The sequence below is a fragment of the Oryctolagus cuniculus genome, chromosome 7 (assembly GCF_051225735.1).
Source record: "Oryctolagus cuniculus isolate XC-2025 breed Fujian yellow rabbit chromosome 7, ASM5122573v1, whole genome shotgun sequence".
Lineage (NCBI taxonomy): Eukaryota > Metazoa > Chordata > Mammalia > Lagomorpha > Leporidae > Oryctolagus > Oryctolagus cuniculus.
In genome coordinates this window covers 86,862,956-86,888,599 of record NC_142873.1, presented here as the reverse complement: position 1 = coordinate 86,888,599, position 25,644 = coordinate 86,862,956, and the positions used below count along the sequence as shown (strand labels likewise).

Sequence of the window (25,644 nt, the reverse complement as noted above, 5' to 3'; positions counted from 1 at the left end):
CCTAGGCTTGTTTCCAAACTAACTTTTGAAACCTTTTACACCACATCGCTGATTTCAAACTCGCATTCTGCTAGTGATGGAATCTGGTTTCCTGGGAGAAGCAGATGGGAAGTTTCACGGTTTCCACAACGGTTGTCTGCGAAGCTTGTTTTTCTCCACACTGGCCACGGGAGGGAGCCAGAGCTCCTCTCTTCCCAGAACAGGCATGGAGAAACCCTAAGGTTTCAGGATCCCTGTGGGTAGGCAGTTAAGTACTTCTTTGGCAACAGATCTGAAAGCCTCGCTCATTCTCCCATTTTGATCTTCACAAAGATCATTCCAAATCACATCTGATATGCGACAAAGGTCAAAGGTTTCCCACAGAAAACAGCTGCACCAGTGCTCAGTGCTGGGGCTGGGATTCACTTTCTAACAGAGCGGCCTGGCCGCTAACAGGACCGTGGATCCAACCCTTCAGAACCATCTGGACACACCGCATCTGCAAAGCCGCGGGCCCCAGGTCACCTCTAGTTCGCAATGAATCTAAAATACCTCCCACGGGCATTTCACATTTTATTCCATTCTGAAAATCTGCTTACAGGGAAAGTCACTTAAACTCAACCTGCATGTTAAAACAAAACAAAACATGGGGTTGGTGCTGTGGTATAGTGGGTAAAGCCACCACCTGCAGTGCCGGCATCCCATATGGATGCCGGTTCGAGTTCTGGCTGCTCCACTTCCCATCCAGCTCTCTGCTGTGGCCTGGGAAAGCAGTAGAAGATGGCCCAAGTCCTTGGGCCCCTGCACCCACATGGGAGACCTGGAAGAAGCTCCTGGCTTTGAAATGGTGCAGCTCCAGCCATTGCAGCCAATTGGGGAGTAAACTAGCAGATGGAAGACCTCTCTCTCTCTCTCTCTCTCTCTCTTTATCTGTGTGTGTATAACTCTTTCAAATAAATAAATCTTTAAAAAAAAAAAACACACATACAAAAATAAAATACAAATGTCATCTTGACTCCTCACCGAGCCAGCAGAACAGGGTCTGTGGGGTTCAGGATCATTGTGAACATGTGGATTCAGAGGTGTTGCCCAGTAAGGACTCAATAAATGACCCAGGGTTTGCAGAGGCTGCATCCAAGCCCCAAGGGTTCTTTCCCCAATGTCCAAGGCTCAGACCAAAGTACACCTTCGCAGGGTTAGGCTTAGGGTTAGGGTTAGTCGTGGTTTCCCTTCCTCCTCTGCCCCAGTCACGTGTAAGTTTGGTTCTCTTTCTCCTCCCACCTTTGGCAGATCCACCACTCATTCCCATCCACACCGTGCCAGAGGCTCCACCAACACATCACTTGCCCTCCCTCCAGCCTTTTCTCCCCATTCCACAGTGCCTAGGAGTTAACAAGGCTCAGCTCTCGCAGTGGGCGCTCTGCTCCACCACGAACGCATTCACTGCTCCACATCCTGGGGGTGAGCAGGGTTAGTACCTTCATGTGGCAGAGGGAGATGCTGAGACACGGAGGGGCAACTCTGCCCAAGGGCACAGGCACCATAAGCAGAGCCAGCTCCAAGCGTAGGCCATCTGGCCGCGGAGCCTGAGCTCCTACCCCTCTAGGCAAGCTACTCCCTGGTGAGGTGTGGAATGAGCATTTGCCGACTTAAGCCACAAATACAAAGGCTAGGGACACGCTTGACAGAATCTAATGCTGGACTGTTGTCCTCTGGAACTCTTCCTTCCAAGCATTTAAACACCCTTGATCACGCCATAACCCACAACAGAGAGCGTACGTACTGGATCCAGATATGTTCAAGTCTCTGCATTCTTTGATGGTGGCGGCATTGTCAAAATAGACTTTGATTTTGCCACTGTGAGCTTTGTTGTCAAAGGTGATCTGTAGACACAAACAGAGAGAGAGGGGTTACAGTCAGTGGGGAATGGGACCTGCTGGGAAGTCTGCTTAGCAATCACCCCTGGCATCCAACCAGTGCTGATCTGAAGAGAACGAGTTGGACAACAACGTCTTCATCCTGTGATTTCTGCACAGCTCTCTATGGCTGACGAAAAAGTACAAGTACGGTCCAAAGGTAAACATGTGCAGATCTACCAGGGTCTATGATTTCAGTTCTCTGCTTCAAGGAAATCCTAGAGTAAAATAGCCACCCAGTGCGCAGAGCAGCAGAGCAGAATCCAGTCTTTGACAAGTGAACTCGGTGACCATCATTATCAAACTGCGTGTAAAAAGCATTTGCTTCAAGTTCATCCCTTATGCATGAAATGCTAATTTTCTACTAGGCTGAAAATTCTGATTCATTTTGCTTCAAGAACTACACACAATGCTATCAGAAAGGACAAAAGTTGCTCCAAGATTTCAGGCTGAACAGACATCCAAAGGCCCTCAACCTCCCATGCTGTGGAATTTCAGCCAATCATTCAAATCACTCAAAGTTTATATGTAAATTATGCCAAGTTATCTTTTAGAGTGAACACATTGGGTAATCCAAAAGACTCACAAGAGCTTGGTGCACTGAATGAATGGTGATCAAACCTAAGACATCAGCATTTCTGAGAACAAGCCAAATTCTGTGTAATCCGGGTGCATTACCACGACTGAACCACAGGGTGGAGAAGTCAGCCCGACTGGCCACATTTCTGCACCAGAACCTAGAGCAGCCTCCCTGAACACTGGCACTCACCATCTCCATTTCTCCTGGGGAGAACCCCTAAAATACTTCTCACAAGCATTTAGAACACTGAGCAGATAGAATCCAAAGAAGGAAACAAAATAGGAAAGTCAACTTGGTTTCATCTTCTCTGCTGACCAGAACACGTGTCATTCATGACCTTATCTGTGTGGTCCCCACACCCCCCAGCTCCTTAACCCTCAGGAGCTCCCAGACTCCTCCAGGGCACTCACCCCAGGAGCTTAGCCATGCCCCTCTCAGCAAAGAGGCATTCTTCCATATCATGTACACCTGCTGGTTCACTCCCCACAAAAGCCAGCGGTGGCTGGGGCCAAGCCAAGGCCAAAGCCAGGAGCCAGGAACTCAATCCAGATCTCCCAGCTGGGTGGCAGGAACCCAATTACTTGAGCCATCATTTTTGCCTCCCAGCACCTGCCAGAGTCACATTTCAAACCCCATCACCTTGTGTGGAATGCAGGCATCCTGACCAGGGGCTTGGCCACCAGATCCAAGCCCTCCCACCCCCTTTAACTTCTTTGTTTACTCATTTTTCTGTCTGTTTCTTCCACTTGGTTGTAAGTTTCCAAGGAGGCACTGAACCTTGAAGATGTAGAACAATGCCTGGCACACAGAGGGATTCAGGAAGTGTTTCTCAGTTCTGTGGGATGAAGCAGTCATCTGTGGATGCAACTTGCAGCTAAGCCACTCAGTTTCACCCAGGGCTGGGCAAGGGTGGACCTGCAGGCCAAATGTGGCCAGCGCAATCATTTGGTCTGGCCCTACTAAGGCAACTATAGGCTGGACTCTACATTCAGTAACTCCAATTTTTTTTATAAATTGTATTTATTTGACAGGTAGAGTTATAGACAGTGAGAGAGAGAGAGAGAGACAGAAAGACAGGTCTTCCTTCCGTTGGTTCACTCCCCAAATGGCTGCTATGGCCAGAGCTACGCTGATCTGAAGCCAGGAGCCAGGTGCTTCCTCCCAGTCTCCCCTGCAGGTGCAGGGCCCAAGCACTTGGGCCATCCTCCACTGCCCTCCGGGGCCACAGCAGAGAGCTGGACTGGAAGAGGAGCAACCAGGACAGAATCCAGCACCCATATGGGATGCCAGCACTGCAGGCGGAGGATTAACCAAGTGAGCCACACTGCTGGCCCCAGTAACTCTAATTTTTAAGTTGATAATTTTGTATGGCCCATGAATGATGTTGGCCCCAGCAGAAAAATAAGGTTCCCCACCTCTGGCAGCCCCTTAACAAACAAGAAAGAAATGAAAGAAAAGGGGAGGGAGGGGGGAGAGAATGGGATTCCATGACTGTGAGAAGTCAGCCTGCTCTCCCACCCCAACAAGAGCGAGCAGTGCCCTGAGCTGCCTCAAAATGAAAGGGGAAGCCGCTCCTTGGCCACTCAGCCTTCAGATCTGGGAGGCAGCTTCTGCCTTGAGGTTTGAAAACATCTGCGATGCCCTTCCTTTGAAGTTGGGCAGAACCCTACAGATATGTAAAACACATGTCATCAACGTGTTTTTCTTTCATGGACTAGGAGAGCTGGAGGTCAAAACCATTTTGCAAACTACTCTTTTCAACCCTGGAATCTAGCTGGAAAAGCCTAGAAGGGGCGTGCATCCTGTGCAGATGTAATGATCTCCAGGTCAACCATAGCATCACAGAAACTGAAACCCGGCCGCAGCTAACACGTGTGCTGGCGTGGTTCACGCCCCACATCTACAAAAGGAACAGGACACTGCAACTGAACGTCGCTGAGGACGACAAAGACACTTGCCGTGTTCTGAAAAACGTAGCAGTCCGGCAGCTCTCGGGAACGAATGGTCTGTAGGTCAATGCCCTGGAGACGAAAGGAGATGTCCACTTGCAGGAGCCTGCGTAAGAGACGTGAAAGGTGCAAGTTGTCATAGCCTAACCGCACTGCTCCCCTGCCCCCACCTCCGTCCCCGGAGAACTGAGACTTCAAAATGGGCTCACCGATCAAACTCCAGGGTGAAGAATGATGACTGCTTCCAGTCCTGCGGGTTCTGGGAGAGGACTTGGAGGTCTAACTGGACACAATCTGGGGCAAAGAAGGAACATGGATTGTTGTAGGCAGGAGTCAGATGCTGGTTCTAGTGGGGGCCCGTGTGACGGAAAGTGGGATGCTTACAGGGTCTCAAAATGCCTCCCCAGAAAATGGTTACAAACTGGAACAAGAAGAACAGTAGCCTTTCAGTGGAGAGTCTAGAAGACACCACACAAAGTGAGCCAAGTTGACGTCACCGTAATAACGGTCATCGTCAGGTGCCTCCTGAAGCCATGTGCTGAGCAGGACACGTCACCTGTGCGGCATTTCTGCCAAAGATGCCTAACTTCAACCTGGTCGTGAAGAAACAGAGAAACCCTAAGAGAGGACATTCTACCCTTTAAGAATGCCAAGGTCAGAGCAGGTATTTGGAGTAGCAGTTAAGACACTTCTAAGTAGGACACTTGCGGCCCATATCAGATTGGCTAGTTTGAAACTTGGCTCTGGGTCAGATCCAGAAACCCGCTACTGTGCATCCTGGGAGGCAGCAGGTGATGGCTCAAGCATTTGGGTCTCTGTTAAGCCACATGGGCCACCTGGATGGAATTCTAGACTCCTTGTTTTGGCCTGTCCCAGCCTCAGCTGTTGGGGGCATTTGGCAAGAGAACCAACAGATGGGAGATCTCTCTCTGTTTCTTGAGTTTCAAATAAAATGAAAGAAATAAACAAAATTTTACTTTAAAAAGATCCAAGATACTCATCTTTTTTTTTAAAAAAAGTCAGTCATTAAAAAAAAAAAAAAAAGGCAAGCGACTTTATCTTGCTCCGGATTCAAAAAGACTGAAATGACAGGGCAACTCAGTGCAAGACATGACTCTGGAAAAGCTCTGGAGCTGGGATATGGTTTCTTGTGCTATGAAGAACATCAGGACATTGGATGAAATCGTATTGGTGTCACACCATCATTTTGAACACTGTACTGTGCTTATGGAGGAACAGGTCCTTGTTTTGGGGAAATGTACACAGAAACATTTAGAGATAAAGAACTAGCACATCCATACCTTCAGGAGAAATTAAAATTATAAAGAAAGGAAGAATAATCAAGGAAGTGTGATAAAACATTAGTATTTGGGAAATCTGGAAGAAGGGTAGACAGGAAATTTTTGTGTTATTCTGTTAATTTTTGTCAATTTTGATACTGCTTCAAATTTTTTAAAAAAGTGAAATAGAACTCAGGTTATGTTCAAACAAAAACAAAGCATGAACTGTAAACTACAGAAGAATGATTGCAAGAGTCTCACATAAAAATTAGTCCCATTACAGGTTGAGCATCCCTAATTGAAAAATCCAAAACCTGAAATGCTCTAAAACGTGAAACTCTACCAGTCCAGCTTTCTGCTGTGGCCCGGGAGTGCAGTGGAGGATGGCACAACTCCTTGGGCCCTGCACCCGCATGGGAGACCAGGAGAAGCTCTTGGCTCCTGGCTTCGGATCAGCACCGTGCACCGGCCACAGTGCACCAGCCGCAGCAGCCATTGAGGGGTGAACCAACGGCAAAAGGAAGACCTTTCTCTCTGTCTCTCTCTCTCACTGTCCACTCTGCCTGTCAAAAAAAAAAAAAAAAAAAAGTGCCAACCTGACACCACAAGCGGAAAATTCCACACCTAACTGTATGTGATAGATCTTGGTTAAGATGCAGCTACACAAAAAATACTATATACAATTACCTTCAGCCTATGTGCTCAAGGTATAGTTGAAACATAGACGAACATTGCATTTAGACATGGGTCCCTTCCCAAAAATACCTCATTATCTATATGCAAATATTCAAAACTCCCGAAATATGCAAGATCTGAACTACTTCCAGTCCCAAGCATTGCAGTTAAGGGTAGCTACTGCTACTTTGTAGTTCAACATCCTTGCTTTACAGGCTGAGATGAGCATTTTCTTTTCTTTTTTTTCCCCAAAGATTTATTTATTTATTTGAAAGTCAGAGTTATACAGAGAGAGGAGAGGCAGAGAGAGAGAGAGAGAGAGAGAGGTCTTCCATCTGATGGTTCACTCCCCAATTGGCCACAATGGCCAGAGTTGTGCCAATCCGAAGCCAGGAGCCGGGAGCTTCTTCCGGGTCTAAAACACGGATGCAGGGGCCCAAGGACTTGGGCCATCTTCTACTGCTTTCCCAGGCCATAGCAGAGAGCTGGATCAGAAGTGGAGCAGCCCTGTCTCATTCTATATGGTGTCCATATAGGATGCCAGCGCTTCAGGCCAGGGTGTTAACCTGCTGCACCACAGTGCCGGCCTCTGGGATGAACACTTTCAAGGTCAGAGAAACCTAGTGGCAGAACTGGTGTGAAGCCATCCTGACCCACTCCTCCAGGCTATGCTGCCCATTCTGGACTGTCTGAAATGGAAAAGCTGGGGCCTAATGTAATGCCCAGAACCCAGAAGATGCTTGGAAATCTGGCAGACTCAATGACTAAATCCTTTGGAATGTTATCCCATAATTGCAACTCTTTATTTGCTTACCTATCCCTTCAACTGTAGTTAAGGTGTTTGAGAGAAAGGGCATGGCTATAAAGCACTTTGTTAAATATCCATTGCTAGTACTCAAAAGACGTCCTGATACATGGGACACACTTACATTTAATGAAAACTAGGCCTCCTGGGCCAAACACAGGACCCAGAATGGCACAGATGACTCTGCAGCCATCATACCCACACACTGGGCATGGCCATTGTATCTCCAGTTCTCTTATCTAATGTACCATCTTGTTTAATACTCAAAACCACCTTGTGAGATAGGCACCACTGCTGCCATTTTACAGATGCACAAACCAAGAAAGTTCCTGAAGGTCACACATCTAGCTGGTGGTCATCCAAGTAATAAATCTGCCCATGCTTCACTCCAGAGCCTGAGCTCCAGAAGCACATGGAGGAAACTGACCTCCGAGCACAAATTTTAGAACATCAAAGGCTCAGGCGCCCTCCTCAACTCTCATTCACTTATTCATAAAGGAAGCATGGACTGAAAGCCAGGCACCATGCTAGGCTCAGACAGACATGGTCACTGCCTCCATGGGGCTGCCATTCCAGTGGCAGAGATAATAAATAGACAATATATACTACATAATCGTACAGTGTGGTAAGTACAAGATAGGGAAGGGTGAGCGAGATAGAGTAGGTGGGAAAGCCCTAGCTTAGGGAAGGTGGTCAGGGCATGACCCTCAAGGTGGTGGAGGTATTTAGCTGAAACCAAAAAAGACCAGCTCTGCACAGATCCAGGGGAGTCTCCGGGTATGGAAAAAAAAAAAAAAAAGCAAGCACTGAGGCCTCCAGGCAATGAAGAGCCTGGCTTCTTCCCCAGCTAGAAAGGGAGCCGGAGGGCAGGCAGGCTGCCAGCCCCTCTAGGGATATGTGGATTTTGTTCTAAAGGGAATTTTGTTCTACAAGAAGTCACTACTGATTTTAAGCCAGGAAGCGTTGGGTGCAGGGGCCCAAGGACTTGGGCCATCTTCTACTGGTTTCCCAGGCCATAGCAGAGAGCTGGATCGGAAGTGGAGCAGCTGGGACTTGAACTGGTGCCTATGGGAGATGCCAGCACTGCAGGTGGCAGTTTTACCTGCTACACCACAGTGCCAGCCCTGACCCAATTTATATTTTTAAAAATACCACTCTGGTTGCTGTGCTCTGGGCAGGGGGTAGTCCAGGTGCCATCAGAAGCAGGAAGGTCAGTTTAGGCAAGTTGTGGCTTAGACCACAATGATGGCAGCGGAAAGGGAGAACTTCAACAAGGGCACGTATGGAGCTGGAGCAACTGGGAATATTTATCGTATAATGCGAAAATGCTGGTGTCCTCATCTAAGATGGGGATGCCTAGAAAGGAGCAGCATGGTTCAGGGAGGGATGGGTGGAGTTTTAAAATCTTATGTTTGGGGGCCGGTGCTGTGGCATAGTGGGCTAAGCTTCTGCCTGTGGCACCAACATCCCATATGGGCACTGGTTCAAGTCCCGGCTGCTCCTCTTTGGATCCAGCTCTCTGCTATGGCCTGGGAAAACAGTGGAAGATGGCCAAGTGCTTGGCCCTTGCACCAGAGTGGGAGATCTGAAGAAGCTTCTGGCTTCTGGCTTTGGGTTGGCTCAAGCTCCTGCCATTGTGGTCATCTGGGGAGTGAACCAGTGGATGAAATACCTTTCTCTGTTTCTCCCTCTCTCTGTAACTCTACCTCTTAAATAAATAAATAAAATCTTTAAGAAAAATGTTCTGTTTGGGGGGTGGGCATTTGGCATAGCAGTTGACACTGCTTGGGATGCCTTCAGATTACCCAGGGTCAAGTGCTGGCTCTGCTTCTGAGTCCAGTTAGAGTTCTCGCCTCCTGGCTTTGCCCTAGCCCAGTCTCAACCATCATGAGCCCCTGGGTGTAAATCAATGGATAGAAGATTCTCTCTCTCTCTCTCCCCCTCCCTCCCTCCCTCCTTCCATCTCTCTTTCTGCCTTTTAAATAATTTTTTTAAAAGATGCATATTTGGATCCAGTAGCCCAGATGGGACCTGAGATTCTGCATTTCTCACAAGCTTTCAGGTGGTAGTTGTGTTGCTGGTCTTTGAGCAGCAAAGATCAACTGTCCCAAATCATTACACAACCTTGGCTCAGTTTCTGAGCTTGGCTGAGCATGGGTTTTCTCAACTGTACGAGGAAGGGAAAGCTGATGACATCAAAGGTCATTCGTATTCTAAGGGGATGTGAATGAATTTTTTGATTAATCTGATCTGAGTAAATGACTATGCTCACAAAGAGTAACACGGTCGAGATATAGGAACCCAACACTGCCCCAGGCCTTTTTCTCCTGTACAGGTGAGCATTCACATCCAGACATTCAAAGTAAGACTGTCTACAAGGCCAGCGCCGCGGCTCACTAGGCTAATCCTCTGCCTGCAGCGCCGGCACCCCCAGTTCTAGTTCCAGTCGGGGCACTGGATTCTGTCCCAGTTGCTCCTCTTCCAGTCCAGCTCTCTGCTGTGGCCCAGGAGTGCAGTGGAGGATGGCCCAGGTCCTTGAGCCCTGCACCCGCATGGGAGACCAGGAGGAAGCACCTGGCTCCTGGCTTCAGATTGGTGCAGTGTACTGGCCGAAACACACCAGCCGTAGCAGTCATTTAGGGCGTGAACCAATGGAAAAAGGAAGACCTTTATTTCTCTCTCTCTCTTTCTCTCACTAACTCAGCCTGTCGAAAAAAAAAAAAAAAAAAGACTTGCTTCAAAATCTGAAGTTTTGTGAGCATCCTGGTTTGATGTAGAATTTAGGAACATTTTAAATTTCAGATTTTCAAATGCTGTCTATGCAAATATTTCTAAATTTGGAAAATCCTCAAATCTGAAACACTTTTGGCCACTAGCATTTTGGGTAAGGGATACTTGATCTGTATTTCATTTACTCTAAGAAGGGTGTGTGTGTGTGTGTTTCACTTTTAAACATCTCTAAAGCAGATTAATCTTAAGAAAATATGATGGCATCTCAGATCCAGAGGAACCTGACAGATTTTTATTAATTTTACACTATTTGTAAACCTTATGAAAGTTCGGTGGGTTGCTTAAAATTTGCGTTACCTTGTTTGTAATTACAAAGTTAACACTTTATCTAAGTACACATTCTGGACTCTCGGAAGCCTGGCTGAACTTACTCTACAGTCATTTCTACTGAGTCTGCCAAGCACCTGGTAGCAGCAAAGATGAGATTTTTTTTAAATGATACAAAAGCCCCAAGCAATATATTAAACCTAAAGCAGAACAAACAGAAATCTAGCAGAGGTGGAGAACATTTTTTCTGCCAAGGGCCATTCGGATATTTATAATACCATTCATGGACCATACAAAATTACCGACTTAAAAATTAGTCTGCTAGGGGATTCCAATTCAATCCCATTAAGGTGGCATGTACCAATGCCATCTCACTAGTCCAAGTGATCAGTTTCAGTTCATAATTGATCATATTGATAGGATTAAGAGTCAAAGGGATCACATAAATAAGACTAGTGTGTGCTAATACTAACTGATTGAATTAAAAAGGAGAGAACGAACGATCCAACATGGGAAGCAGATTACACAGCAGACCCATAGAATGGCAGATGTCCTAAACAGCACTCTGGCCTCAGAATCAGCCCTTAAGGCATGCAGATCTGGCTGAAGAGCCCATGAGAGTATTTCAGGCATGGAAAGCCAAGACACTCTGGCAAAAAAAAAAAAAAAAAAAAAAAAAAAAACACACACACACACAAAACCCTAAATGAAAGATCTTTCTGAGTGAGATCCCAGCAGAAAGTATGGGCCATCAAAGAAGGAGGTACCTTTCTCTGAAGGGAGGAGAGAACTTCCACTTTGACTGTAGCCTTGTCTAAGTAAGATCGGAGTTTGCAAACTCAAGAGGCTTCCATAGCCTTGGCAGTTCATGACAAGAGCCTTGCGTGATTACTGACGCCATAAATAAGAGTGTCAATTGTTAAATCAACAACAGGAGTCACTGTGCACTTACTCCCTGTGGGGAGCAACTCGGACTAGACTAAGTTACTGGAATTAAGACTTATTCTATGCATCTGCTCTCCCACAATATGGCGCTGAGAAGGGAGAAACAGCTTCTACACAGCTGCCTCCAGTTCAACCAACAAACTGTAGGACCTGCTCCTGATTGGAGGAGAGCAGCGTACTCGGCGTGTGGGTAGCAGAGTTGGGATTGGCGGAAGAGGACTATAAAGGAGGAGAGAGATAACATGCACGAGGAACATCTAAGGGGAACATCTATCTGAAGGAACACCTGTGCAGCCCCCGAGAGAGCCGGCCGGCGGTGTGCCGCTCCCCCGCGGAAGTGGGGAATGTGGCAGGGGGAACCGCCCTTCCACGGAGGTGGAAGGGTCGGTAGCCAACCTGGGAAGAACCAGCAGCAAACCTGGGGAGGGCCGAGCAGACGAAAGAACAGCACAGGGTCCTGTGTCGTTCCTCCACGAAGACGGGGAGCGACACTCCCCAAGTAGGATCTCTGTCCTTAATGTGTTGTACTATGTGAATTAACGGTATAACTAGTACTCAAACAGTATTTCACACTTTGTGTTTCTGTGTGGATGCAAACTGTTGAAATCTTTACTTAGTATATAATAAATTAAAGATAATTGAAAATGAATCTTGATGTGAATAGGATGGGAGAGGGAGTGGGAGATGGGATGGTTGCAGGTGGGCAGGAGGTTATGGGGGGGGGAGCCGCTATAATTCAAAAGCTGTACTTTGGAAATTTACATTTACTAAATAAAAGTTTAAAAAAATTAGTCTTCTAGAGATTTACTGAATTTCAAGTCCCACCTGTAGTTGTCTTGCAGGGCCCTACCAAATGATTCTAGGCTGGATGTTCCTCACCCCTAATAACAACCTTGTCACTTAGAGGAATCTAACTTATCAACTGAAAGATGCCAACCAATGAAATAACAACCCTAGTAGGAGAGGAGACAGATAGGTTCTTAAGCCAGCATGGAAAATGACAAAATGGTCATAATGTCTCATGCTAAGAACATGTCAAGGAGAGAAGGTAGTAAGCTGTAAAACTGCATTACAAAGATGGTGGAATAGGGAAGAAGCTTACTGCTCTAGTCTAGGGGAAGATAGTTTTTTAAAAAAGTGGAGAGAGCCCAATTTCAGGGAAGCGTTAGGGAGAAAATGGCAGAGGAAACTCCACACAAATTAGAAGGGCACTGTGGACTTATGTGGGGGGTGTGGACACACACAACTCAGGACCCCAGCAGCCAAGAGCCTCAGCACCAGCTTTGGAGGGTGAGGTGAGACCAGACTGCAATAGCCCAAGCCCCTGGTAATAGATCTGCAGGAAGATCCTGGCAGGAGTCCAGTTGGAGCCCTGTGGGAGACAGTGTACCTGCCAACCTAGAGGGGAAAAGGGCAGGGCATGTTTCTCTTTCCCTGGCCACCTGGCAGCAGCATCCTGTAACTAGCCGAGAGAGGGCAGGAGCCATTTTAGATACACACAACAGCTGTGCTAGCTCATGTCTGCATGCCCAGCAACCAGCTGAGAGGAGACCAGTGTGAGTCTGGATGGGAGAATTGACAGGACTGTGAAAACACTGTGGCTGTGTGGGAGGACATGGCATGTGGCTGAGACTTTGGGCAGACACTGTGGGCAGCTCAACATGTTCAGGGCTCCCTGATTCCCTGGTGAGGGTCATTGCTGAGGGGTCAGTGTTCAGATCCAGGATGGTGTGGTTCTTGTAGCAGTGCAGATGAATATTGTATCCACTGGGATACACCCAGGCATTGGCCTCCATTGATGAGAGGAGGTGAGTGTGAGAATATACCAAAAGAGCAGAACAAACCTCCCATCTGATAAAAAAAAAAGGAGGGGGGGAGATTTACCACATCTAACTTGGGTGTCACATTGGATACTCCCCTCACCCTGGAGCACTGATCAGAGCTCCCTGGCCACACCCACCACACATCTCTGGGTATTCACTGAAAGAGTGGACTCTCTACTAACCACTGAGGCGTAATTCAAAGATAAAACCCAGCATGTGGGGGGAAAAACAACAAGTACCACTACAAATTCCTAATAATAAATGCAACAATTCAAGAAACAAGAACAAGGAAGACAACATGACACCCACAAAAGAACACAACACTTCAATACTAGAATGTGAAGATGAAGAGATTGATAAAATGCCAGAAACTCAATTCAAAAAATTGATCAAATTATTCCTTAGAAATAATCAGATGCAAATTCATGAACTAAAAGAAATCCGTACTGGGACTGGTACTGTGGTATCGCAAGCAAAGCTGCTGCCTGCAGTGCTGGCATCCTATATGGGCACTGGTTCAAGTCCCAGCTACACCACTTCTGATCCAGCTCTCTGCTATGGCATAGGAAAACAGTAGAAGATGGCCCAAGCCCTTGGCCCCTGTACCCACATGGGAGACCCTGAAGAAGCTCCTGGCTCCTGGCTCAGCCCAGCTCCAGTCATTGCAGTCATTTGGGGAGTCAACCAGAGGATGGAAGACTGACCTCTCTCTCTCTCTCCCTCTACTTCTGCCTCTCTGTAATTCTGCCTTTCAAATAAATAAATGAATCTTTAAAAAAAATACGTACATGACATGAATGAAAATTTTTGCATAAAATTGAGAGAAATCAAAATGAAATATTGGAAATGAAGAATTCAACAGAATAAATTAAAAATATGGTGGAAAGCATTAAGAGCAGACTCAGAGAGGTAGAAAAAAGAGTATCTGAGTTAGAAGACAAATTTCTGGAAATTTTACATTCAGACCAAAAAAAAAAGAAGAAGAAGAAGAAGAAGAAGAAGAAGAAGAAGAAGAAGAAGAAGAAGAAGAAGAAGAAATAAGAAAACTAAAAATAATGTCAAATATTTATGGGATACTATCAAATGACCCAACATATAGGTCTTTGGAGTTCCTAAAGGCATGAAAAGATAGAATGGATTAGAAGGCCTTTTCAGTGAAAAAATTTACAGAAAACGTCCCAAATTTGGAGAAAGAAAGGGACATCCAAGTACAGGAAGCACATAGAACTCCTAATAGACATGACCAGAAAAGATCTTCACCATGATATATTTTGGTCAAACCCTCCACAGTAAAACATAAAGAAAAGATTCTAAAATAGGCACAAGAAAAATGCCAGATTACTTTCAGATGATCTACAATTAGACTCACAACTGACTTCTCATCAGAAACCCTACAGGCTAGGAGAGAATGGTGAGATATATTCCAAGTCTTAAGTGAAAAAAAATTGTCAACCCAGAATACTGTACCCTGCCAAGCTCTCATTTATGAATGAAGGTGAAATAAAGACCTTCCATAACAAACAGAAATTGAAAGAATTTGTCATCATTCATCCAGCGTTACAAGATGCTTAAGGATGTCATCACTATGAAAGAAGGTAAAGGCAGAAAATCTCCCAGTGAAAGTACAAAGGAAATCCAAAGTAAACAATAGGACTATTTATGGAAAAATGGCAGGGCCAAGTCATTGCTTATCAATAGTCACTTTGAATGTAAATGGTCTCAACTCTTAAGTTAAAAAGCACAGACTGGCTGAATGGATTAAAAAACAAAACCCATCTGTTTGCTGCCTACCAGAAACACATCTCACCAGCAAAGACACATACAGACTGAAAGTAAAAGGATAAAAAATGATATTCCATGCTAACAGAAACCAAAAAAGAGCTGGAGTAGCCATCCTAAAATCAAACAAAAAAGACCTTAACACAAAAACTGTTAAAAGAGACAAAGAATTATGTAATGATTAAGGGATAAATTCAACAAGAAGATGTGACTGTTGTAAACGTATATGCACCAATTACAGGGTACCTGACTATTTAAAAGAAATGCTATGGATCTAAAGGGAGATATAGACTCCAAATACAGTGGTAATTGGGGACTTCAATACTTTACTTTCAGCAATGGACAGATCAACCAAACAGAAAATCAGCAAGGAAACAACAGAGTTAATCAACACTACAGACCAAATGGACCCAACAGATATCTACAGAACTTATCATCCTACAGGTGCAGAATACACATTCTTCTCACCAGTGCATGGAACATTCTCTAGGACAGACCACATGCTAGGCCACAAAGCAAGTCTCATACATTCAAAAAAAATCAAAATAATACCATGCATCTTCTCAGACCACAATGGAATGAAGCTGGAAATCAACAACTCAAGAATCTCTAGAAGGGCTGGCGCTGTGGTATAGCAGGTAAAGCTGCTGCCTGCAGTGCTGGTATCCCATATGGGCACTGGTACAAGTCCCTGCTGCTCCACTTCTGGTCCAGCTCTCTGTTATGGTCTAGGGAAGCAGTGAAAGATGGCCCAAGTCCTTGGGGTCCTGCACCCATTTAGGAGGCCCAGATTGGCTCAGCTCCGAATGTTGCGGCCATTTGGGGAGTGAACCAGTGGATAGAAGTCCTTTCTCTCTGTCTCTCCCTCTCTCTGTCTGTAACTCTACCTCTCAAATAAATAAATAAATCTTAAAAAAAGAGAAACTCTAGAACATATGTAAACACTTGGAGACTGAACAACATGCTCCTGAATGAACAGTGGGTCATTGAGGAAATCAAGAGATATAAAAAAATTTCTGGAAACAAATGAAGACAATAATACAACATATCAAAACTCATGGGATACAGCAAAATCAGTGTTAACAGGAAAGTTTATAGCAACTGGTGCCTACATCAACCCTGTCTACATCAAATCTGGTCATTTGCAACAAAATGGATGAAACTGGAAAAATCATAGTTAGTGAAATAAGGCAGTCCCAAAAGGACAAATACCACATGTTCTCCCTGATCTGTGATAACTAATAAAGCACATAAAAAGTAGTCTATAGAAGTAAAATTAACACTTTGAGATGATATGACTTTGAACAGCTCTTGTCTCAACTGTTGAGGAACAGATTTTTTTTCAAACAATTTGTTGAACTTTTCACTTAGTATATTGTATATGTGTAAAATTAATTGAGAATGGAAAAAAAACCAACGCATTACAGAAAATGAACCCTCTATTCCATTGATAATCAACTAAATGTGGTAGAAAAAAATGATTTCAGTGGGATTCATAGCATTCCTCCCAATGAGGCTGACCCAGAGATCTTGCAGCTCTAGAGAGGAAAAGAGGAGGCTGGAGTCCTTCAGGATGAACTAAATGAAACATTGGCTCTGTCTTCACAGGCAACTGCACAAGGACACAAGAAACTAGAGGGAAAGCTGGGCCTATAGGCAGATCACTGAATTTAGCACCCTAAAGATGATTCTCTTAATAGTAAAGATAATGCAAAATTCATGAATCATTAATCTAGAACTGCTTCTGTGATTCACCACACCAAGGAAGTCAAACTCAATTCCTTTTCATATCATCTGCAGGCTTCCTTGGAAGCATCCAAGAAAATCTAAAGTCCTGTATCAAATATACAGATACAGTTCTTTCATAATAATGCATTTCCCATGAACTTTTTGAAGACCCTCTTATGCATGGATTTCAAAAATGTTTGCATCAAGATAAATAGCTTTTCATTCCATTTTTGCATGAACTTTCTGTAGTAACCCTGGATTTTAAAAATCCTGTTTATACCTTTTGGATACATCTTTAGAATTTCTTTAACAAGATATGTTGAATCAAAGAATACAATTAAATTGCTTAACCAAACTCTCAAAATAAAATCAAATCCATAATTAACCTCTCTCTATTTAGTTCAAAATATTCCATATCCCGATAGGAAGGAAATGAACAAAGGAGCCCCTGTCTACCAACTGTGGAATGAATCCTGCTTTCCAGCCCTGCCTGTCCTACCTAGCCACTGCTGTTGACTTTGGCCTCATTTCTTTAACCAATTTTCCAAGAAAAATCAAGTGAGAAAAACAGCACATGAATCACTGGGAAATGGGTATGGTGCATTCAATTTGAGTCACAATTTTAAGAGGGAGAGAGGCAGATGAAGCAGAGGGTGATAGATAGGCTTCAGGCTTGCAGCCCCATGGTCAAGTCCTCCTATCACAGTTACAGGAAGCACCCACAGGCAGGAGCACAGCCGACCAGCCCAGGGGGTGGTTAGGGGAGAGATGAAGTGTGAAATATGATTAGCTCCTGTAGGTGGATGACCACATAGATCTCAGGCCGGCAGACACAAACGACACTTCAGGGTTGCTGGTTACAGAGCCAAGCAACAGACCTCCAGATGGTGGCTGAGGGCAGCCTGGGAGCCAGCTCCAGGTGCGCCTCTGCTGGCTCTACAGGGACTTTGCTTTCAGAGTCCAGGGGGCACATTTACATCTGAAGAGATTGCAAACAGGCAGCCTGGCAAAACATGATCAGAACCTGTGTCTTGCAAGGGTTGTTTTGTTGTGCCAGCAGAGCACCTGGAGATGAGATTTTCACATGTCACATGAACGGTGTGACACTCCTGAGACAGGGTAGAAACAGGACCCCTTCAATCCAGCCCCTCCTGCCCTGATCTGTAGCCATCTTTCACTTGACTGTGCAGTCACCCAGCTCCAAACCAATTGGGAGCAAGCAGCGTTCAACACCCAAACCACAAAAGACCCCCTACGGCCTGTTCTGGACTTCCCCCCCAACCTACACCTGCCCAGAATAGCCCAACGTGACCTACATCTGACCTTCCATGGTAATGAGCAACATCACCGTTTTAACTTACTAGAACCTTTGCTGCTAAACTGGTTGCTATTGGAGGAGTCATAGCCATTTAATCATTGCAGCTGTGGTATGTAAGACAGTGAGTGCCTTGTTCACAGAAGCTGTACACAGACACAGCATTTGTTGAAATGATGACAAAAACCCAGAGATTCTAAGTCAAACACTTTGCATTGACATATGCTATGCTTTGAAGTCCTTAATGAGCTGGCACAAAACAATTTTACTTCCTTATTCATGTTTTGCTGAGAGATCTCCTAAAAGAAAATGAGTTCTTAATCACTATTTGCCTTTGCAAACATTATATGTTCTGCATCTCTACACATGTTGCTTCATTTAATATATGCAGGCCCATTTTTCCAAAATGCCCAATTACCCTTTCTTGAGGGACAAAGCTTAAACAAAAAGAACACACCTGTGCATTTATCCCTAAAGCAACAACACTAAGCTACACCAGAAAGACCCACCCATGGGACCCCTGAATCTTGGCAGGCTAAGGTAGGGTGACAGGTTGAGTAGCTCCCTGTGGCCTGCTGCACGTGAGGGAACTCGTGCTCCTAGTGCAGAAGACGGTAAAGGCATGCGATGAAACAGTTGCCACGTTACCTATCTCGACGTCGCTGTCAAGGCTCAGTGTGGCGTTGGGCGATAGCACCGTCCCCCTCTTGTAATGCTGCTTACAGACTTTCAGGCCGATCCTATGCTCTTCATTCTCCCCATAATCAAGGGTGGCCAGGGAGATGTTCTTTAGACGATGATACTATTAAAAACATAGTAATGACAATTGCAAACGTGCATCAAAACCTTACACTGTATCCCATAAATACATAACATATACAATAACTACTGTTAATTCAAAGCAAAATAACATAGAAGTTAAGAAATAGATTTTTAAAAACCACAAAGAATATTGCAAACATGCATGACTGCTTGGGCACTGCCCATCTCCAGAGATCTTTCTGGGACACATCACTGAGGACCTAAAGCATCCACACCCCGGCTTGCGTGTGCACAACTTTACTATTTGGCTACCCGCACTGACAAGGCTTTGCTAACCCCCATCTTCATTCATAATGACTTTACTATTCCAGAAACTTTTGTCCAGGAACACAAAAGTTATAAATAACAGTGTTGTTTATTTCAGGAGGATCTGGAAAAAGTCATTTAAATAAATACCAATTTAAAAATTCTGCCTGATGACAACTCCAAGATGCTTTGGAATTGCCCCTTCTTCCCCCACCAACTTTCAACTTGCTGTGTCAGCCACAACCCTGGACTACTATATCATGATCCTTATCAAATTGTTTTTTAATTTATTTTATTTATCTGGAAGTCAGAGTTATACATAGAGAGGGAAAACCAGAAAGAGAGAGAGACAGAGAGGGATCTGGAGAGAACTTCCATCCACTGATTCACTTCCCAAATGGCTGCAATGGAACTCCATCCCGGCCACCCATGTAGGTGGCAGGGGCCCAAGGTGCATTAGTTGGGAGCTGGATTAGAAGTGGAACAGGTAGGGTTGGCGCCGCAGCTCACTAGGCTAATCTTCCGCCTTGCGGCACCGGCACACCGGGTTCTAGTCCCGGTCGGGGCACCGGATTCTGTCCCGGTTGCTCCTCTTCCAGGCCAGCTCTCTGCTCTGGCCCAGGAGTGCAGTGGAGGATGGCCCAAGTGCTTGGGCCCTGCACCCCATGGGAGACCAGGAGAAGCACCTGGCTCCTGCCTTTGGATCAGCGCAGAGCGCCAGCTGCAGCGCGCCAGCTGTGGCGGCCATTGGAGGGTGAACCAACGGCAAAAGGAAGACCTTTCTCTCTGTCTCTCTCTCTCACTGTCCACTCTGCCTGTCCAAAAAAAAAAAAAAAAAAAAAAGGAAGTGGAACTAGGATGAGTGCTCATTTGGAATGCAGTTGTTGCAGGTAGCAGCTTAACCTGCTGTAGCACACGCTGACCCCTGATTTTTTTTTTTAAGATTGATTTTGATCCTTACCCAGTTCTAACCAAGATTGCCCCATATTGAAGGGCTCCCTCTTCTCCCAAGGAAATACGGAGACCACCCAAGGCAGCACCTGCCTCACTGCTGTAAGCAAAAACTCAGCTTTGCTCATCAGCACATTTTGGGGGGGTATTGTTTTCAGGGACCCAACATTCAACAATACACATCTCACTTGCTCTCACTTGTCTAGCTCTCCCTTCTAGAATTAGGCTCACGAAGGGCAGGGTTTTACCAGTTCTATTCACTGCTATATTCTGAATGCCTAGACACGGACCTGCTACATACTAGGCATGCAAATATTTATTGACGAGTTAATGAAAAACAAAGAACTGTTTTTCTACTCTAAGTGTTTTCTGCAAATTCACCAATTTGCAAGGCCACCAATCTCTCATACTCACCAAAGTATAGCTACGTTAGATTCCATATTCTTAGAATTCAGCTAGGTTTATTAATGCTAAGACATCAAAATAGCATGGAATCTCAGATGGAGTTTCAACTCTTCATCAAACCTTCTGAGATTATAAATATAGCCTGTCTACTTGATTTGGGGCAATTTACCAAAAAGAGTAGGTGTGATGGAATATATCAAAAAGATAAATCTCAAAGAAAAATTCAAAATAGGTAAACTGTATTGTGTGGAAATAAATGTAGCTCCAAAAATTGACATAAACATTTTTCCAGGCTATGCAAAATTTACATTACAGTTACTTTTTTAAAGGGTAGAGGAGAAATTTTTATTCCCCTACATATATTTGTTTTATTTATTATTTTTTAAATTTACTTGAAAGGCAAAGTTACAGAGAAAGGGAGAGAGAGACAGACAGGTATTACATCCACTAGTTCATTCTCAAAGTGGCCACAATGCTGAGGCTGGGTCGATTGAAAGTGAGGAGCCAGGAGCTTATTCCGTGTCTCCCATGTGGGTGCAGGGGACTTTGGATCAGCCCAGCCATTGCAGCCATTTGGGGAGTGAACCAGCAGATGGAAGATATCTCTCTGTCTCTCCTCTCTCTCTGTAACTCTTTCAACTAAATAAATGAATCTTTTCTAAAAAAAAAAAAAATAGAGAGAGAGAGAGAGAGATGGACATTTATCTACTATATACAGCACCTGTGCAGAGAAGAGCTCATCCTTTCTTACTAAAACAATGTCATCTACTAAATTGAACTTCAACCTTTGAACAATTTTACTTCTGTAGATTTAGTTCTGTGGATTTTTCAGAACAAAAGTAAGTACAGAACCCTTGGAAACAATTTTATTTTGGAGTAAGGAAAACAACTGAACAAGATGATAACACAAATTACCTGTGTGCTGACTAGGCAGGGCAGGCTGTGCCACAGCACCAGCCCTAGTTATTTTAATATATGTATAATTTTCAAAATTTTCTTTTTTAACATTTAAAATTTTAACTAATGAATTCATTAATTTTTTTTTGATGGGCAGAAGGAGAGACAGGCAGAGCTCCCAGCCACTGGTTCACTCTTCAAATGCCTGCAACAGTTGGGGAGGCCAGGAACAAAGCCAGGAGCCAGGAACTCAGTCTGGTTCTCCCATGTGGATGGCAGGGAACCTAACTACTTGAATCATCATCTCTGCCCCTCAGGGTGAGCATTACCCGGAAACTGGAATTGGGACTGGAGCTGGGACTTAAACCCTGGCACTCCAGTCCCAAGTGGTATCTTAACTGCTGCACCAAATGTCCATCCTATGCATAATGGTTGTTGTTGGTTGAAACAAGAAGGTGAAGTATTAATGCATTTTTTTTTTGACAGGCAGAGTGGACAGTGAGAGAGAGAGACAGAGAGAAAGGTCTTCCTTTGCCGTTGGTTCACCTTCCAATGGCCGCCGCGGCCGGTGCACCGCAGCCGGCGCACCGCGCTGATCCGATGCCAGGAGCCAGGTACTTATCCTGGTCTCCCATGGGGTGCAGGGCCCAAGCACTTGGACCATCCTCCACTGCACTCCCTGGCCACAGCAGAGAGCTGGCCTAGGATGTGCCTAGTGAGCCGCGGCGCCAGCCCGATGACCTATACTTTAAGAATGCATTAATGGGCACTAGGCTCATCCTCCACCTGCAGCGCTGGCACACCAGGTTCTAGTCCCGGTTGGGGCGCTGGATTCTGTCCTGGTTGCCCCTCTTCCAGGCCAGCTCTCTGCTGTGGCCAGGGGGGGCAGTGGAGGATGGCCCAAGTGCTTGGGTCCTGCACCCCATGGGAGACCAGGAGAAGCACCTGGCTCCTGGCTTCGGATCAGCACGGTGCGCCGGCCACAGTGCGCCGGCTGCGGCGGCCATTGGAGGGTGAACCAATGGCAAAAGGAAGACCTTTCTCTCTGTCTCTCTCTTTCACTGTCCACTCTGCCTGTCAAAAAATAAATAAAAAAAAAAGTATAGGTCCTCTACAGCAAAATACTTGCCTGATCAATAGCAAAAAAGATGCTTTCATAGGTGTCCTCTTGAGTATATATGCTGTAACTGTAGTCATCTTCATCGACGCCAGAATATCCTTTCAAAAACAAATGCTTAAAAGCAATGGTGTTATCTTCTTTGAAAGCGACCACCAGTTGGTTGCCTAAACCAAAACGAACAAGCTGTAGAAGAAAATTGTATAGGAACATATGAATCTTACTACTTACCAGGGAAGGAAAAGGTCATTCTACTATCACCAACCTTCACTTCTAAACATCAGAAGAACAATCTCAACTCTTGGTTTATACTAATGTCAACTATGTCAAATACAAGTTCCAAAGAACAGCTTCATAAAACTACATCAGCAATTTGAAGTAACACAAAACTGTGTTGAGTACCAAGGACTGGGCTAAACATTTATAATAATTATTGTTCATTTCATTTCCTAAAATCCTAAGAGGGAGCTATTACACTGTGCTCCACTAGGATAGAGATTTTTTTTTTCTTTTCTCCCCACTGCTTTACTCTTGGGAAATGAAATAGCACACATCACAATGTCAGAGTGAAATATGAATCGCTGATTTTGAACTTACCACTTTATTTGAACTGTAGGCTCATCAACTCAGCTTTAAGAATGAAAGAACTTGCTGTTGTAAACTCTGCTTGGAGCCACTGTTTTCTGGCATCAGAAACAAGAAGTCTCTTCCATTCTACCGTTCACAGAACAAGCCAACATCTACACATATGGCCCAGTATCAGGGAAGGGCTGGGATCTTCAAAGCACCTCTTAGAGACAGGGGTTCTGCGCACCTGCATCACCTATCAGAGTGCCTGCGTTCAAGTCCTTGCAGGACTTCCAGTCCAGCTTTTTGCTAAAGTCCACCCTGGGAGGCAGCAGGTGATGGTTCAAGAACTGTCACCTATGTTGGTTACCAAGATTGAGTTCCAGCCTCCTGGCTTCAGCTTTGCCCAGTCCAGCTATTACAGGTATTGGGTAGTGAAATCAGTGGATGGAAGATCTCTTTCTGTCTCTGTCACTGTATCTCTGCCTTACAAATAAAATAAAATTAATAATTTAAAAAAGCAGCTCTAAGGGGGATGAATCTTGGGAAAAAAAACTGGGAAGTCTCTTTCCTGCTCTGACAAACCAAACACTTCCCACAGAGCAAGAGTAAGGAATGAGGTCTTGCCCGAACAACTTTACTTTTTAAAAGGAGTTGACAGCAAAATGCATTCTAGTCTGACTAATTAGGTCTTAAGATTTGCCGAGAGAACCACATGTGACAAAAAAAAAATCATCATTTAGTGCAATGTGACATCGTAGATTTAAGACCTCACTAAAATCAACATAGGAGAAAATATTCTGTAGCAGGTAAAAAGAAGATACTGCTCTAATATGTATACGGAACATGGGAGGGAAGACTAAAACAAGCAAAAGACTGCAGACACCTCCTCGAGATGGTAAACTACTGTAGAATGCAGAGAAGGAATATTTTTAAAAGTTTCCTTCTCATCAACTGAGATAAAATGCCACTCATCTCTCATTAGACTTGAGAGCAGAGCACTAAGGAGAGAAAAAAGAGGAGCGAAAAGTGGGATGGGAGGAGATCTGATGGGAGGAGAGGTATTAAAAAAAATCTGCTTTAATTAGCTGTTACCCAAGTAGCATGGAAACAGAAGTCTAAGCCCTCCCAATTTTATTAGGGGAGACAGGGTATGTCTGCACCAGAACAGAAATTACTGGTTCCCAGAAATACTTTCTTATTACTAATGAAGCTGGAGATATGCACAGCCAGGATCACGAAGGAAAACCATGCACTGGGTGCTCAGGCAAGCAGGTAGGGGAGATGGGATAGCAAATGGCACCTGCCAAGAGAGAGAGAGGGGGAGAGAGAGAGAGAGAGTACCTTGGGACCTGAGGGGTGAAACAGGGCATGGGGGTGAATCACTGGGTTGGTCCATGTGGCTAGGATTTGGGTAGGAAAGAGTAGATGACAAACTGCTGGAAAGATGAGTAGAAGGAGACTTTGGAAATCCAGGCATTCCAGGATAAAGAGACAAAGTTTTCTTGTGTGCCAAGGTGGGTTCTGCAGAAGTTTCTGACCAGTGGAGTAAAGCTATCATATGAAAAAGTCATCTGGTATTAGCACTGAATGGACTGGTAGGTATGTGGATAAGAAAGGCAGACGTAACATGAAGACCAGAAGCAGCCTAGTTAACACATCTAGACTGCAAAGTCTGCACACAGGACCTAGATGTAGACTAAAAACTACAAATAGAGTGCGACCTCCAGAGCCAGGCTGGTTGGACTCAAGGTCACTTCTTAAGTAAACAGCTTCCAACCAATGCTTCATGCTTTTTTGACCCAGCTTCTTCATCCATAAAATGGAGATAATGACGGAATCTACTTCACCGGGTTACAGCAAGGAGGAAATGGATTAATTTGCATAAACACTTCCTGAGCCTGGTGCGTGGCAAACACTAGGCTAAGGACCAGCTGTCGGCGGCCCTGGAAATGTCCATAGCTGTATTTCAACAGAATGCCCAGCAAAGGAGACACTTCTGATGGGTTTTTAACTCAGCAATGAGATAAGCGTCTGTGTTAGGCAGAAGGTAATGAGTGTGGAAAAGCACAAATGGATGTAGTTTTGAAGGAAAAATCAATTGAGTTTAGCAGCTCCCAGATCAAAGGAGGTAAAGTCAAAGACAATAATTGTTTTTTTTGCCCAGGGAAGCTAGAATTATAGTTAGATTCATTGATCAAAAAGCTGAAATAGGAGCTGGTTTAGCAATAGAAGAAACTTGGAAACAAAATTAAACAAATGGCAAAAATGGGTCTTACTCTCATCTTTTCTCCCAAGTAACAGTAACAATGCACCCATTTTACAGGTTGACGAAATTCAAATTTCAGAATCAAGATGGAAAAAGCTAATAAGCATACACATTTACAGTGACCCTGATTCTTGTGAAGTAATTTGCTTTGCCTCAGCTTCATGAGCTGGGATGCAACGGCAAGGCCTCTTCCCAAATGCAGAATAAAGTTTCGTCCCTGAAACTGGCGATCTCAGCAGTTACCTGGGCCCAGGCACATTTCTCCCCACCCCCACCTTCTGCCAATCAGGTAAACTGCTCCCGGATGCAACCCAGACCCATTAGGCCCACCTGGGGAGCCATCCTGTCTACATGACCTTCAAGCTGATTGGATAGGCATATGGGCGCCAGTGTCCGTTCTGCCCTATGGTCAGCGTTCCCCAGAATTGGTTACACCCCTTTTCCCTGCCCTTTATAATGTACGTGCTTGTGAATAAACACGGACATGTTCACGGAAACCTGTCCCCAGTGTGTTTGTGGAGGGAAAAGGCAGCGCTGCC

General features: G+C 44.9%; 1 protein-coding gene across 3 annotated transcripts in view; it reads right to left on the bottom strand.

Moving 5' to 3' along the window:
• MCOLN2 (mucolipin TRP cation channel 2) overlaps positions 1–25,644 on the bottom strand; it is a 73,041-nt gene that overhangs the window by 25,298 nt on the left and 22,099 nt on the right. For all 3 annotated transcript variants that reach the window (XR_016237225.1, XM_008264961.5, XM_008264962.5), the window contains exons 3-7: positions 22,282–22,455; positions 18,480–18,633; positions 4,634–4,718; positions 4,434–4,530; positions 1,763–1,862 (exon numbers count right to left, since the gene is read on the bottom strand). Coding sequence is in view for 2 of the 3 variants with exons in the window: in XM_008264961.5 (XP_008263183.3) it covers positions 1,763–1,862; positions 4,434–4,530; positions 4,634–4,718; positions 18,480–18,633; positions 22,282–22,455 (610 nt within the window). In the remaining variant the exon portion in view is untranslated. The remainder of the gene's footprint in view (positions 1–1,762; positions 1,863–4,433; positions 4,531–4,633; positions 4,719–18,479; positions 18,634–22,281; positions 22,456–25,644) is intronic.